This window comes from Epinephelus fuscoguttatus, linkage group LG19 (assembly GCF_011397635.1).
Source record: "Epinephelus fuscoguttatus linkage group LG19, E.fuscoguttatus.final_Chr_v1".
Classification (NCBI taxonomy): Eukaryota; Metazoa; Chordata; class Actinopteri; order Perciformes; family Serranidae; genus Epinephelus; species Epinephelus fuscoguttatus.
This window is the reverse complement of record NC_064770.1, coordinates 25,670,660-25,685,514: the sequence shown is the minus strand read 5'-3', so window position 1 is coordinate 25,685,514 and position 14,855 is coordinate 25,670,660. Positions and strand designations below refer to the sequence as shown.

Here is a 14,855-nt window from a genome sequence, read left to right as displayed (position 1 = left end):
AATAGAAATAACTTCATTTATCCCAAAAGGAAATTCACCTGTCCAGCAGCTCATAAAAGACAAAAAACAAAATGTTATACATTAAGATAAGTGCATAACTAGAGATTACACTAAAAGTAATGTTAATATATGAATATTTGGGGGCTGTTGATCGAAAAATAGTATATTAATGCCCAGGAAACTATAAAATATATTAGTTTGGTATATTTATGTATAAGAAGAAAAACTGGGCAAGCAATTCAATTGTAGAAGACTGACATTTTCATGAATATTTTTCGGGGGTTGTTTGTTTTTGTTGTTGTTGTTTGTACAATTAATTTTATTACTGGGAAATTTCACATTCACAAAAAGGAGGGAAGACTCCAGAACGACAATATATGGCACCTCAGTAAGAGGCCTTAAGAATAAAAAGGCAATAAAAACGATCAAACATTATTATCCATTGTTTTTCTTATGTTTTTTTATTTTATTTTTTTCTCTGTAGGCTATATACCCTATAGTTTTGTGTGTATACAATGTTAATGTATGTATATTTGTTCAATAAAGTTTTTTTAAGAGCTGTCGATCAAAAAAAGGATATTAATACCAATATTTTTTCCATATATTCATAGTTCCTTAATTAATAAATGATACACACAGCCATAATAAAGAAAATCATAGTTCATCATAGCTTACCATTACTTTGATGTGTGTTGTTTATTTTAACACAAGCTCTTGAACGTACTTGAACGCAGCTTAAAGTAAGCTGGTTGCTATGTAACAGTACAACAGAGGTAAGAGTGTAGATGCTGAATTTATTAAGGTAACGTTACTAAAACTTGTACGGTTTTGCTAGATTTTGTGATTGTCGCCAGCGTATTTAATGTCGGCTAATAATATTTGATAAACTCATTCATTCATTTAGCTGTGTCAGCTAACGTGATCTTAGCTAACGTTACACTATCAAATGTCTTCTTTCTCTGTTCAGCATCATCTTTAACTGAACTAACCAAGCTCCAAATTAACTTCTGCTGAGGATGGATGAGGAGAGTCTGAAGACAGCAATAATGGAGGAAGCCTCCAAAGATACTGGCCCTATTTTCCAGGCAGAGGGAATCAACTTCAATGAAATCCTCCAACTACGTCTGGGATACAGAAGTGAGACTTACAAAATAATAATAATCAGTGCATGAATGTGTATGGGGTTTAGGTGTGTGAGAGCTTGTTTGTTTACAGATATCCTGGTGATTGACCACTTGTGGGAATTCACATCCTTGACCAAGCTGGAGTTGAACAACAACCAAATAGAGAAGATGGAGGGCCTGGACCAACTGCTCAATCTGACATGGCTTAGTAAGATGAACATTTGTATTCATATTGGGTCTAACGCATAGAGTACTTTGATTACTTTTGCAGTAACGAGTAACCTAACACGTTAGTTTGCTGTTTGAGTAATCAAATACTTGAGTACATTTTCAAACAAGCCATCAGTTACTTCCATTACTTTTAGAACGCTGGTCCTTCAGCTCCAAAACAGCAACAGCTGCCTTTTGGTTCTAATAACAGAGATAATGTTAAACCTATCAGTCCGAAAGAAGCCATGAAGCTTGTGGCATCAGCATTAATAACAGTCATTCTGAATGTGTCTTTTAGATCTGTCATTCAACAGCATACAGAAAATCGAGGGTCTGGAGTCTCTGCGGAAGCTTGAAGTGCTGAATTTGTGCAACAACAGAATCTCTGTCATTGAAAACATGGACACACTTGAGAAAATCACCCTCTTCTTCATCGCTAACAACCACCTCGGACAGTTGGACAATGTAACAAAATTTTCTGTCACATTAGTATCATGTAACATTTGTGTTTTGCAGTTTCAGGATGTTGTACATAACCTAATGCAAGTTAAATGCATTTCAAAGGTGCTCTATCTCAGGGGGTTCAAGAACCTGCGCAGCATCAACCTATGTGGGAATCCCGTCTCTAAGGAAGACGAATACAAGTTTTTTATGGCAGCCCACTTTCCAAACTTGATGTACCTAGACAGCAAATCACTTGACGAGAAGACAGTAAGTATACAAAGTGGTGCGTTTGGACTCAGGCCTAAGTCGCAATCAACTGTCATTTCCTTTTCGGCTATTTACAGTTTGCAGTGTTGATGCTGTATAACTAAAGCATGTGTCTATGTGCAGAAAAATGAAGCGTCTACCAAATACCGCAGTGTCCTCTTCAAGATGAAACTTGAGGAGCTGCAGAAGCAAGAAGCCACTGAGGCTGAGCAAAGACAGGAAGCTGAAGTCAAACTACACACAGTAATTTAACGTTATTTTCCACTGAGCTCTCATAATGAGTATACATACTGTGTGTAAACTCAGTTCCTCCTCCCTGCAGGATGCCTTTGTGGAGTTCCTGAATGGCTCTCACTTGTTTAAGAGCATGATCAAAGACGATCCGGAGGCAGAGACTCTATGCTGTGTGCCTGAAGTGGCTCAATTGCTTCAAACATATCCTTTGTCTTTTTGGCTTTCTAATCCATGCAGTTGTATTAATAATAACATATAAAATGGGGATATGAGCGTTTGAATTCCTTTACCCTACAATTACATTCGAGCAACAAATAGTGAAGCTGTGTATGCAGTTATTTGAATTTGGTTTGGCTGAGCATAAGCGCAGAGACACAGAGGTGACTTCCTTCTTCAGTGGTCAGAACAAGGCCGTGACGTACTACCAGAGCATTGCATCGCAGATATTGGCAAATTTTGAGCAGCAACACAGAGAGGTGAGCTGAAACGGATTTAGATAAACTTGCTATTACTGACTGTTACAATAAGAATATCTCCTGTGTGCACACCTTTCTAGAGGACAGAGGAGCTGCAGCAGTTATCCGACCTGGACCTGCTGAAGGTTAAGATGGACCAGTGTAATGATGAAATCGACCTGCTCTGTAACAGCCTCATGGAGCTGGAGTTTGAGATGGCTGGCGAGCTGGAGGTATGTGCGTGTGTATGCGTGTGTGTGCACCTTCTATACTTTGTGCACCATGTGATCAGTCTGGTTAATTAAGTGTATTCAGGAAAATATAGTGGGTCATTTAAAGCTACTCCTCCTGTAGCTTTTCTCTTTCCGTCCAAAGCCCCTCCCACCAGATGACCACAGGCACATGCACACGCTTTGCCTCTGTCCAGTACTTGGAATCCGCCCACTCCACTGAGTTAGAGTTGACTGATTCTGGTCTGGCATTGTGACATGAAACAGCGGTTTCTCAGTTACAAGAAAATACAGTCAATCAGTACCATGGGTGGGACTGAAGTCACTGTCTAGTTGTTGTCAAGCTGTTGACTGGAACCCCTGAGGAGTAATGAGAACAATGGCGAGCGCTATAGACAAGACAGACACTGCTAGCGAGGTTGATCTTAATCAACATGTCTTCTCGATATCGCCCAACATCATAGTTTTTAGATGGTTTCAGAACATAAAGCCGGTGTCGGACAGTGGGTTGCTGCCGCTCCTTGCTGTATGTGCATATGCCCTGCTCTTCCTGTTTATCAGGCCACAAATGAGACAAGAATTAGCTATCTTAACACCCCACAATCCTTCCGCCTTGCTGCCTGCTGCTGCGGACAGCTTCCCAGGGACGAGAGCAGCTTGAGAGTCAGACCTTCGGCCAACAGGTGTAGCAACTCAGATTTGGTCAGCACAAACCTCCCTTCACCAGGTGTCACAGTGGGCTGGTAGCCACAGGCAGTACCAGGTCTAACCTGTGTAACAGCAGCAGAAGGTTTGCTGTCCAGTGGAGAGTCAGGGCTGTCTAGTTACCCAGAGCTGGGGTTTACACCGGCTGGATTCAGGTTGCTGTGGCTGCTGACTGGGGGTCTGTCTCAGGAGCTGCTGCCCACTTTTATCCCGACGAGGTAATTTGTAGCAGCGAGGAGTGAGGTGGAGAACACACTGTGATCCGAGGCTCTGATTACGTCAGCTACATGCACATGAACTTGAATTAGCCAGATCCGTGAGCCTTCAGCTCCAGTTAGCAGAAGGCTAAACTATCAGTAACATTTTCCGTCCATCTCTGAAACACTTCACATTGACACGTTTCATTTTGTTTATTTTCAGATTCTCTATTAGACTCTCTTTCTGATAAGTCTTTGTTCCTTTTTTGGGTTGCTTTGCAGTGCAGGCAGCTGTTGATAATGTTGATTAGCAACTTTCTCTACAGGATCCTCAACCATTGAATCAGGCTTTGATGTGCACATGCAGCATTTGTAGAACAGCCAATATGAAGGCCCTATCTATGAAATGACCTGTGATTGGCCAAAGTCTCCTATCACAGGCTAAATGTTATGTAGCCTGAAAACTGAGCCATGGGTTCACTTGAATTACAATACGCATAAAGGTTATTGGAGGATTTTTGCCCAGTGAAGGCAAAAATTAAACTGCCTACCTGTGCTACCCTGCTAATTTAAGTTATGCGCAATGATTTATTTTAGATTCTGCATATACAGATTAAATCATTTACTTCACAGCCACATGGCAAAATCTGTGTCTTTTTTATTCATTTCCTCATCATGAAACCTCTTGTTCATTTCAGAACATCATCAAATTGTTGGACACCACCATCTCAGACATGGTCTGCAACTTCAGTGAAACTGCTCAGGAGATATATCCTTTCTCACTGTGCATCAGCTTAAGAGCTTTGAATAATTTCCCACAACACTGGTTCATCACAGCTCTCAGGGTCAAGCTATTGAAATACTGTACTTCCTCGTTTGGGGAAGCAAACTTCTCCCAGTCCAATTTTAATATAATCAAATCTGTGTCCCGGAGCCCTCTTTGTGTGGTCAGTGATCCAGGCTTGTTTAAATGTCAGTGTTTGAATCATATACAGTGACGCACACACAGTGTAGTTGCAAAATGAGCTATAATCTAATTTAGACTTTCCATGACACAGTTATACATTTGTGCAATGTCGAGATCTGGAGGATAGTTATAATGAGAAGGTGCGAGAGGTTGCTGTGGCAACTCTGGAGAGTGTGGCCAATGACAACGTGGATGAGGACCTTCCAGATGATGTTAAAATGGTGAGTGTTATCCTGGCTATCCAAAATACATGATTACATTATGGTTACTATCGATTGTTTGTTTGTCGGCAAGGACTTCTCTGTCTGTTCTGCTCTGTTTAATCTCAGAGATAACTGAACATGACTGTGACCAAATAAAGATGATAAACCCATCCAAAAAATAACGCCATATTGTCTGCACACCCTGCCATGTTGACACCCCAGTGAAACATTACAAGCACAGTTTTTAAAGGTCTGACAGTCAGTTGCTCAATTTAGCATACGTATGTAAAGAAGTACACATGTTATTGGAGATGTAGCAGAGTAATAGCAGTCTAATGTGAAGAGATTAACCTGACATGAGATGACAGAGATTAACCTGGGTGGGTCAGACAAGGTGGGGACATGGTTTATTACCAGTGTCAGCACCCTCAGCCTTTCACACCTGTGTTTACTCTGTGTAGCTGTTTACAGACAAACACACAGTGATGGATGCACTGGCCACCGGCCACGATAACCACCTGCTGAAGATCAATGACCGAGAGACTCAGTTGGTTACACGTGCCAATGCCTGGAAAGTGGCCCTCATTAAAGGGGTAGAGAGCTGAAATTCCATAAAAAAACAAACACCCCAGTTTAGATTTTTGTGTGGATGACAAACCTCTCCCGCATATCTAACAGTCTTGTTATTGTGTGCTTTTTTGTCTTCATGGGATATTACAGATTCAACATGACAAAATGAAGTGGCACCGCATCCGCATCTCAGACACCCACAGATATAGGGACTATTTGAGGGAGCAGCTGGAGAAGTTGCTGTAGCATCATCTGTGAAATGTTTTCCACCAAAACATTTGTTTATGTTCTTGTTTTGTTGTTGTTGTTGTTGTAATGTGAAACCTGACTGGACAACTGTAACAAATTTTACTGTGTGCAAGTAAAAAGATTTGTATTCTCTATTTGTATTTTCTGAGAAATAATTCCACCTCTCTTTGCTGCTTATTTTGAGATATCAAAAATACATTTTAATAATATTTATACTGTTTCAGTGTCTTCCCTTGTTCCCTGGCCAGCCACATACATGTGCATGTGCGTAGACCAAAAACAGAAAGGAAAAATATACATACAAAAATAGTAAGTACATTTTGAACTGAAACAATAAAATAAACAAATAATATTACAGGGGAAAAAAACAAGTAATCCGACAATTGTGTCCACACATATATCTTTTAAAAAGTGATGTCTTCAAAGCTTGTTTTGTTTTTAGATGTAAAGCAAACAAAATTAAATAACAAATGTGTTCAATTCAGCATTAAAAAAAAGTTATATTGAAGGATTTAAAGGTTTAATTGTCACAGCAATATGTGCAATGAAATATAATGTTTCTTAAGCTGTGCTAAAAAGCTAGAGTAAAAAGTAGTTTAATTTTAGAATATATATAAAGGATGAAAATAAAATGTTTCATTTATGAAACATGCGTATGATATGTGGTATTTTAAATACAGTTTTGTACTTTATCAAATATTTTATTTATATGTAAAGTAGGAACAGTAATCAGTTTTGTTTCTAGACTCTGCATTTAAAAACGAGAACATACATTATCTAAAACAAAATTAAAACATTGTAATTTTCTCATATTTCTCTCAAATGCTGATGGTTGTAGTGTAATAGAGTACTGAATACAACTCCCAGAATGCTTTTGGGTACATTTACCAACCAATGAAATTCAAGGAAGCTGGATTCTCAAATGAAACGTTGCAATATCCCTCCCCAGTCCCTCCAGTAGTTTTCGGGACCTCGGGGATTTTGTGCGGCTGGCAGCCCCTCTGTCAGGACCCTTTCTCTGTCCAGCTGTGGTGTGCTCTACCGTAAAGTTCATGACGGTTGCTGACGGTGACACTTTAGCGCTCATCATGCCTGTCCGAGCAGAGTGCTGCAGCACCACCGGCTCGGCCTGTCCATCCTCGGCCTCTCTTGTTCCTCCTGCCCCGATCAACACCTACCAGCCGGGGGTGGCCACCTCGCTGCTGTACAGCGGCTCACAGTTTCGGGGCTATCAGAAGAGCAAAGGCAACTCATACGACGTTGAGGTTGTTATGCAGGTAATGTCTTCATGACGTGTGCTTGTCCTGTTTGGTTTTTAATATTAGTTTGTTTATTATTATATGCTAAGTCAGCATATTTGTAGCCATAGTTGCTAACATGCTAACTTAGCTAACGGTAGCTTCTTACCCGTTTTATGGTTGTCATACAGTACTAACGCGCTGACCTAATTTCGCTAGATGACTCTCTTTTTACTGTGACATTCTGAATTTAGACCTAATATAATTAAATAACGTTTTCGTCATGTATTTTGCTGTATACTATACCCAAACACGTTAGCATTTTGTGCAGCTAGCCACCTAAATAAGTAGAATTAATCTATTAGCGCTGACTTTGACAGCAATGTCAACAGACATACTGACAGCAAATATAATACCTTCCTGTACCCCCATTTAGCACAGTTTGTCTCTGTTCAAATCACCCCTCCTTGCTTTTTATTTTTACATCATTAAAGTAAAGCAGATCCATTTTGCACCTGTGATTTTTGGTCACCTGCTATCAATAATAAGGAGTCCCCCAAATCTCTCTGCAGCATGTGACTGTGGAGGACTCATATTTGTGTGGATACCTGAAGATCAAAGGCCTGACTGAGGTGAGCTCTGAAACTAGGTCAAATGTAATAAGACTGACCTTTATTATACCAAGGACTAAGTCCAAACTGGTTTCCACAGTTAAGCAATGGGGAACTGGTTTCCACTTGCTCGATTAGAGTTGCAGACAAATGTGAAGCCATTGGGTTTAACCTCTCATTTCAGGTCTGCAGTCTAGTCTGTAGCTTAAGTGTGTCAACTGTATACCCATTACATTATGTAATATATGGAGGGGAAAAGGTCAGTAGGTTGCTGGAGTGAATTTTGGCTGCGGCAGAGTGGAGTGAAAGATGAGTAGCCAAGATGTATGTGTATGTGTGTGTGTGTGTTTCTATAGAAGTAATGAGTGGTATTTAAGTTGACAAGTTGTTAATGTGAAAATGAAGTCCGAGAGATTAAACTGATATCAGAAGCATGTCGCTATATTTGCCATATGTACAGTGTAAACAGGAAGTTGACTTGTACAGTGCAGTGAAACAGGGTGAAGTTTAAAAGTTAAATACAAAACTTTTATGCGTTTGAAAGCCAAATTAAAATGCTATACTACATATACTTTTTGGCGTAGTATGCAAGTTAAGAATAATAAATATACTGCACAAATTGCACAGTCCTCCCGGCAAATAATGCACTTATTGAACGGTCCAGAGTAGGAGGTTGTACTGCCTTATACAGTGTGTGTGTAGGAGCATATGTGTGTGGGAGGGGAGACTTTCACGACGATGCGAGGTGGGCAGTCGGGGGACGAAGAAAGGAACTAGGATGAGTTAGAAAAAGACTGGTTGCTCTGTATAATCAAGTTTAGATCAAAACCTTGTGTCCGGTGCTCCTGGAGAACAGGAAATGCCAGAATACACAGGAAGGCAATCCAGGCGATCCAGAAATATAGAAAACGAGGAATGAAATATTGAAGAGTCTTTCCTGTAGTGACTAAGTCATTAAAAGAGCCAATATACTTCGACCACTGCAAGTCTTTATCAGGGCTTTAAACTAAACTAGGAGGAGTTGTTGAGGAGGATGAGGTGGTTCTCCTGGTGCTGAGGGAGCCGACCCTGCAGCCTGATGGGATCTTTCTAAAGAGGCAGTGAGCTAGGTGTGGTAGAGATATAAATACACAGGAGAATTGCTCAAATTTCTGTTATGTAGGCATGCATCTACTTACTGCAGTAAACCTAAATACAGGGCAGTAAGTCAGCATGCAGAATGATGATGATTCTCCCTCATGTTTGACTGTTAGCACAACTAGTTGAAGCTGCACAAGTTTATCCTGATATAAAGATAGTCAGAACGTGGGAAAACGCCCACTTAATCATAATGGCTGCATCATGCTTACTGTAATCTCTTATTTCATAGCCCGCTGCAGTATAATTTGCAGGCACACGCTTTGGAAGCAAGGTTGAACTGTTGCTAATGTATCCACTTTATCTCTCATTTCTCTGTGTGACAGGAGTATCCAACTCTCACAACATTCTTTGCTGGTGAAATTATTAGCAGAAAAAGGCCTTTTTTAACCAGGAAGTGGGACGCAGATGAGGACGTGGACAGAAAGCACTGGGTATGTCCTGTTTTATTTTTATTGTGGCTGATAATTAAATCAGTGCTCAGTGAATTCAGAATTCAAGTGTATGTTAACAAACAGAGCACACATGCTATGCAGCTTTGTTTCTGCGTCAAGTACTTAAGTGCTTGCAGACATTTTCAGTGGCTTGAATCAAATTATTATTCATCATGTGTTTTTAATTTTGTTGGACTACCTCTTGATTAACAATAGATGGAGCTGGGCAGAAGCAGCACTTACAGCTGTGTTGTGAGAAAAGCCTGTGGCAACCATTTAAATTAAGGTTTATATCAAGTAACAACAGGCATCACTAACTATGTGTACATTCACAATATATTCTGGTTTTTGGCCTTATTTTGAAAAAGACAGTATTCCTACTGAGCTATGTTTACATGTCTAATGAAAGTAAATATTCCACTATTATTCATGTTTACATGCAGTCGTGCATACTCTGATCAACGCGCCCTAACATGTCGTTTATCGTGTAAAAATACAGAAAGGTTGAACATCTGGAGCAGTTAGTGCCATTTTGCTTCTTTGCATCAACATAGTTTTCCACCAGTTGCGGACTTTTTTTAAAGACACTCTCTGGGCATTTTCAAGCCTTTAATTGACAGGACAGCAAGTGTGAAGGGGAGAGAGAGAGAGAGGGAATGACATGCAGCAAAGGGCCACAGGCTGGAGTCGAACCTGCGCCGCTGCGGCAACAGCCTTATACATGGGGTGCCTGCTCTACCACTAAGCCACCGACGCCCCAGTTGCGGACTTTTTTAACCACGGGATCAGAGCCTCCCTCTTCCGTTCCTTCAACCACCTTCCTGGAAATGTCTGCATTGCCATATTTGCGCACATCTAAAAGCCTGCGTGTATCCAAGTCTTTCATAATGTTTAGAAGTAGGTGTGTTTCCCTTTTCGGCCAGAAATGTCGGCTTTTCTTTTGGGCATGCATCCCGACCCTACAGGCTTGCAAACTGTTGGTTAGTTGGTGTGTGTACAGCGCGTCCATGACAACACACAGAGCTGACTGTAAACGGGCAAGAGGCTGTGTGTCACAAACTGTGGTTAAAACCTCAGTTGAGACACATATTCTGAATGAGCTGTATTCATGTCCAAAGAACGCTCCTAAAACTTGAACAACATATAACAACATATCCAACATGTCTTAATCGGAAAATGCCACACTCGGAAAAAAAGGCTTTATTCGGGATATCCAAAGGGAACATGCTGTTCACATGACCCATATTTGGAAAAATAGTACTCAAAATATGAGTGTGCATGTAAGCATGTAATGATTAATAATATTTTTTGTGACAGGAAATTGTTGTCCTGTCATCACCTCCACAGTGTCTGTTCTCTCATCAATATTTATTGAACTCTCACCAGGGCAAGTTTCAGCCTTTTTACAAATTTGCCAAAAGCTTCAACTCGGACGACTTTGACTATGAAGCACTGGAAAACAGTGATTATGTCTTCATGAGGTGGAAGGTTAGTACATGATTTTACCGTCACCTCTCTCTCACCTTGTGTTAGATTTGAGCTCTGACCTCTACTCTGTGTTTTTCAGGAGCAGTTCCTAGTACCAGACCACACTATCAAAGACATTAGCGGTGCCTCCTTCGCTGGCTTCTATTACATCTGTTTCCAGAAGTCCACAGCCACTATAGAAGGGTATTATTACCATAGGAGCTCAGAATGGTAACTACCAAACATTACAAACCAGAGTCAGGCTCTTTGCCACATTAGTACATGTTTCTCATGCCGATGTTACTCTCATTATCTTCTCTGATTACCTCTGCAGGTACCAGTCTCTAAACCTAAACCATGTCCGAGAGCACAGTATGCCTATTTATGAGTTTCGGTGACAAACGCACACAAGAGTTTCAAGTCGAGGAGGGGGCGGTTCACACTGCCCCGTGGTTAAATGGGACGGGAACTACGGAGAGCCCTTTAGTGCCAAGATTGGAGCTGACCCATTTTCCGCTGTGAGGAAATAAAACATGTGGTCAGACACTCTTCTGATGGACTGAGAGGAAGAGGGCACGGAGAGAGAAGAGTTGAAAGGAAGACAAAGATCAGCGACAGATGGACGGTTCTTACAGTCACTGTGGAACTCATGTTTACCTCAGATTTCATTTTTTTAATTTTGTCCTTTTTTTGGTCTGTTTATTTGAACTCTGTGCTACCTGATTTCTTTGCGCTCTCATAGGATATGACTCCCTGTCGATGGACATTGAAGTATGTTTTCCTTCAGCAGAGACACGCAACATAATTGCCTTTCAGCTTAGAGTTGCAAAAGAAAAGAGTCTAAATGGTATACATTTTGTGGAAAGAGTTTGTTCAGTCAAGCTTAATTTAAATAATCTTTTAAATATACGACAATATCACTTTGATGCCTCAGAGTGTTAAATGCAGAGTATGATGGTGGGGTTGTTGCCAAAAGGTTGCAAAAGTAGCAGTGATGAGCAATGATCTAGTTTTTATGCAAGGTCTGTGGGACTGTAAGGTATGGTCTGTTGCTCAGGGATGGTGTGTTGAGCAATACGTCTTCAGTGACTGAAAACCAACAGCTGAATGTGAGAGTAAGATTACAGTGATGTTGACCTCCGAACAGGTCGTTAAAAGGTCCAGTGTGTAGGATTTATGGCAGAAAGGGAATATAATATAACACGTATGTTCACTTTGGTGTATGATGACCTGAAAATAAGAATTTTGTTTTCCTTACCTTTTTATAAGGAGCTGTTTGTATCTATATAGGGTGCAGGTCCTCACCTGCTGAGCCCACGGTGTTGCACCACCATGTTTCTACAGTAGCCCAGAATGAACAAACCAAACACCAGATAGGGCCTTTCGTGCTTTCATTTTGGCTACTGAAGTTAGTAGGATGACGAGCTAAACAGTGTCGGAAAAACACAGATTTTTGATGTAAAACTGCTTTATCTGGTGTTTTTACCGGTTTAAATCATCAGTGCATTTGTTTTGGAGAGGAAGAGACCTCTGCAGATAATTCGGCTCCTGGTAAAACCTCCTGAATGTCTCTAGCTTAAGTTATCAAAGGAGAAAGGTGAGCACACATTAGCAGGTGCTGGGCTAGCTGGGCCAAACAGCATCAATCAAACACTGATTTGTAACTTGATTGGTTTTGATCACCATGTCTGTCTGTTATCGAGATGAAGAAAACTCTAAAAACCTCCTAAAATTCAAAAGTGAAGGAATCCTTATTAAGAGTTCTAGTTTGGCACATGGGAGAAGTTTCAGCTGGTTGCAATCTGCAATCCTCACCACTAGATGCCACTGAATCCTACACACTGCTCCTTTAACGGCCAATAATATCCAAGCTGCTTTTTCAAACACAGTTGTCTCAACAAAAGTCTTCACATGGCTTCACATCCAGATTTCTCTATGCAAGCCAAAGGTCTCTGATAGGTAGGATTTCTAACAGCACCTAACTTATTTTATTTTCAGATGATTTATCTTCCAGAGTAATTTATTTATTTTTAAAACAAGAACGACCAGTCAAATAACAGAAAAACAAGAAGTAGATAATTACAGTTGCCAGCGTTTGAAGCTCAGACATGTGACTGTACATTCCAACTCAATTAGTTTCAAAATGTAGATTTTCAGTTGCGTAGTTGGTGTCGCCAAATGGTAGACCAGAAGATTAGAGATTTTGTGGCACGTGTTGAGTTTGACTAACTGGACGACGAAAGCAATGCAGTGATTTGAATGTTTATCTTGAGTGCAGTCTGTCTGGATACAATCTCAGTTTTTGTTCTAGAAGCAATTAAATGTGTCTGAGTTTATTTTAGTGCATTTTTGTCTGAACCTCTAAACAAAGGCACAGCAGTTGGATGACATGGAAGAAGCTTCACATAACATGCTTATCTGTATAAAAAGCACCTTTTGTGGCTCATGGAGAAAAGTTTAAAATAGGAAAGCGATGGAGGAAGAATAAAACCTCCTTTGAAGCTGCCTTACACTTTTAAATGTTTGTAAAGCTCTTTTTTTTAAAGAACAATTATTAGGCTAGTAATGTTTTATTTGAATCATGAAAGTATATTTGTGTTGGAGAGAAACTGTGCAAAAAGAATGACGGAACTTTTTATCAGCCTGAAGGTTCGTCTTGATATAAAAGTCACGTGTTGGAGAGTGCATGTACTCCGCCTGCCTCTGTGTTGCTTCTAGACTTTCAGCTGACTCAGTCGCTTGCAGCATGACAAGTGGATTTGACGGGTTGTGGGAATGGTGTTGGCACTATAATTGTTTGTGTTTTTTTAACTCAAGTGTGCAGAATGAAGATGTTTCAATCCGAATGACTTCATACAGAATGTGCAATGTAAGAAACAGATGTTTATTTGGGATTGTGTCGTTAAAAGTCTTGACTGAATCCACCTGATGTAAAGAAGATGATGTATGATAAATCAGCTATGAGTACATTGTGAGAGGAGAAATAAAGAGTGAACTATTTCATACACAGCTGTATCTTGATGCTTTATTTATGTAGTGTAGAAAGAGACAGGAAATATTGGGAAGAGAGATGGGTATGGCAGGCAGCAAAGGTTCCTGGCTGAAACTGAACAGGGGACGTTGCAGTAATGTGGAGGTCCTTTAAAAGGCTGAAAATGTCTATTTCTTTTGTTTGTGTTAAATACTAGGCCTTCATCTACCACTATGCAATAGAGAGATTTATCAACAAAAAACAATCTACCACTGCACCTAATACTGTCTTTTTGCTTTAAACTTGCTATAACCTGATGGTAAAATGTAGATTCACCTAACTCACCCAAATACTATCTAACTTCGTACTTACACCCTCCCTTTTATCTTGAAAAGGTCTTGAAAAAATAAATCTAAGTGTCTGATACCTGTATAAGGCTTCAGGGGCAGCCCAGCACTAAAAGTTAAGAGAAATGACCTGTGCAGGAGCTCAAACCACAGAGATCATAGCAGCCGGCACTAGATGTCAGTAGTGGACATGAAATAGGTTCAAGTCCCTATGACTGGTTTCTGTCTGTTCAAATCACTGTCCACATAAAGCCCAATTTAACCACAAATGGGCCAGGCTGGTAAAACTGCTGCATAATAACCTATAAATAAAAATACCTCCAATTGTTTTCCCTTTACTTTAGTGTAAAGAAGTACAATCTGAAAACATTCATCCATTTACAAAATGAGGAACAGCCTGAAATGTCTACTCACTTGTATATAAATTTCCACTCCTGTGTAGTAACGCTGGCACCACACCAAACTAAAGTGCAAGCTATTGAAGAAGCAGGTTAAGCTACCCCCTGCCTTACTAACCATTTACAAAGCAAATGTTGTGGCAGTGCCTCAGCAGTAAGGTTCTATCAATATTGTTTTAAGACAGAGGTCTGATACAGATTCTTTAGCGGTGAAGCTGCTGATTGACAGTAGTTTGCACAATGTTCAGTATCTTTAAACATGACTCAAACAAGGGTTCATTGTTTGATCAAAGAGCTGTATTCTTGTCAGGGTGGAAAATCCTCTGAAGCAGCATTTCACCAAGCGGAAACCTCCAGGGCTGAAAAATGAACTGCAGTTCTTAGACTGGCCACTTTA

General features: G+C 40.3%; 2 protein-coding genes across 2 annotated transcripts; both read left to right on the top strand.

Annotated features, from left to right (window-relative positions):
- The first annotated feature begins 748 nt into the window (after positions 1–748).
- drc3 (dynein regulatory complex subunit 3) lies at positions 749–6,057 on the top strand. Its single transcript, XM_049562444.1, has 13 exons — positions 749–802; positions 968–1,137; positions 1,216–1,332; positions 1,633–1,799; positions 1,899–2,045; positions 2,169–2,288; positions 2,368–2,482; positions 2,583–2,755; positions 2,836–2,967; positions 4,565–4,637; positions 4,933–5,054; positions 5,498–5,629; positions 5,757–6,057. Exons 2-13 carry the CDS (start codon positions 1,017–1,019, stop codon positions 5,850–5,852), a joined length of 1,515 nt encoding a protein of 504 aa, XP_049418401.1. The 5' UTR covers positions 749–802; positions 968–1,016; the 3' UTR covers positions 5,853–6,057.
- A 721-nt stretch (positions 6,058–6,778) lies between these two features.
- gid4 (GID complex subunit 4 homolog) lies at positions 6,779–13,751 on the top strand. Its single transcript, XM_049562467.1, has 6 exons — positions 6,779–7,132; positions 7,666–7,725; positions 9,168–9,275; positions 10,662–10,763; positions 10,843–10,973; positions 11,077–13,751. Exons 1-6 carry the CDS (start codon positions 6,908–6,910, stop codon positions 11,138–11,140), a joined length of 690 nt encoding a protein of 229 aa, XP_049418424.1. The 5' UTR covers positions 6,779–6,907; the 3' UTR covers positions 11,141–13,751.
- Positions 13,752–14,855: the final 1,104 nt, after the last annotated feature.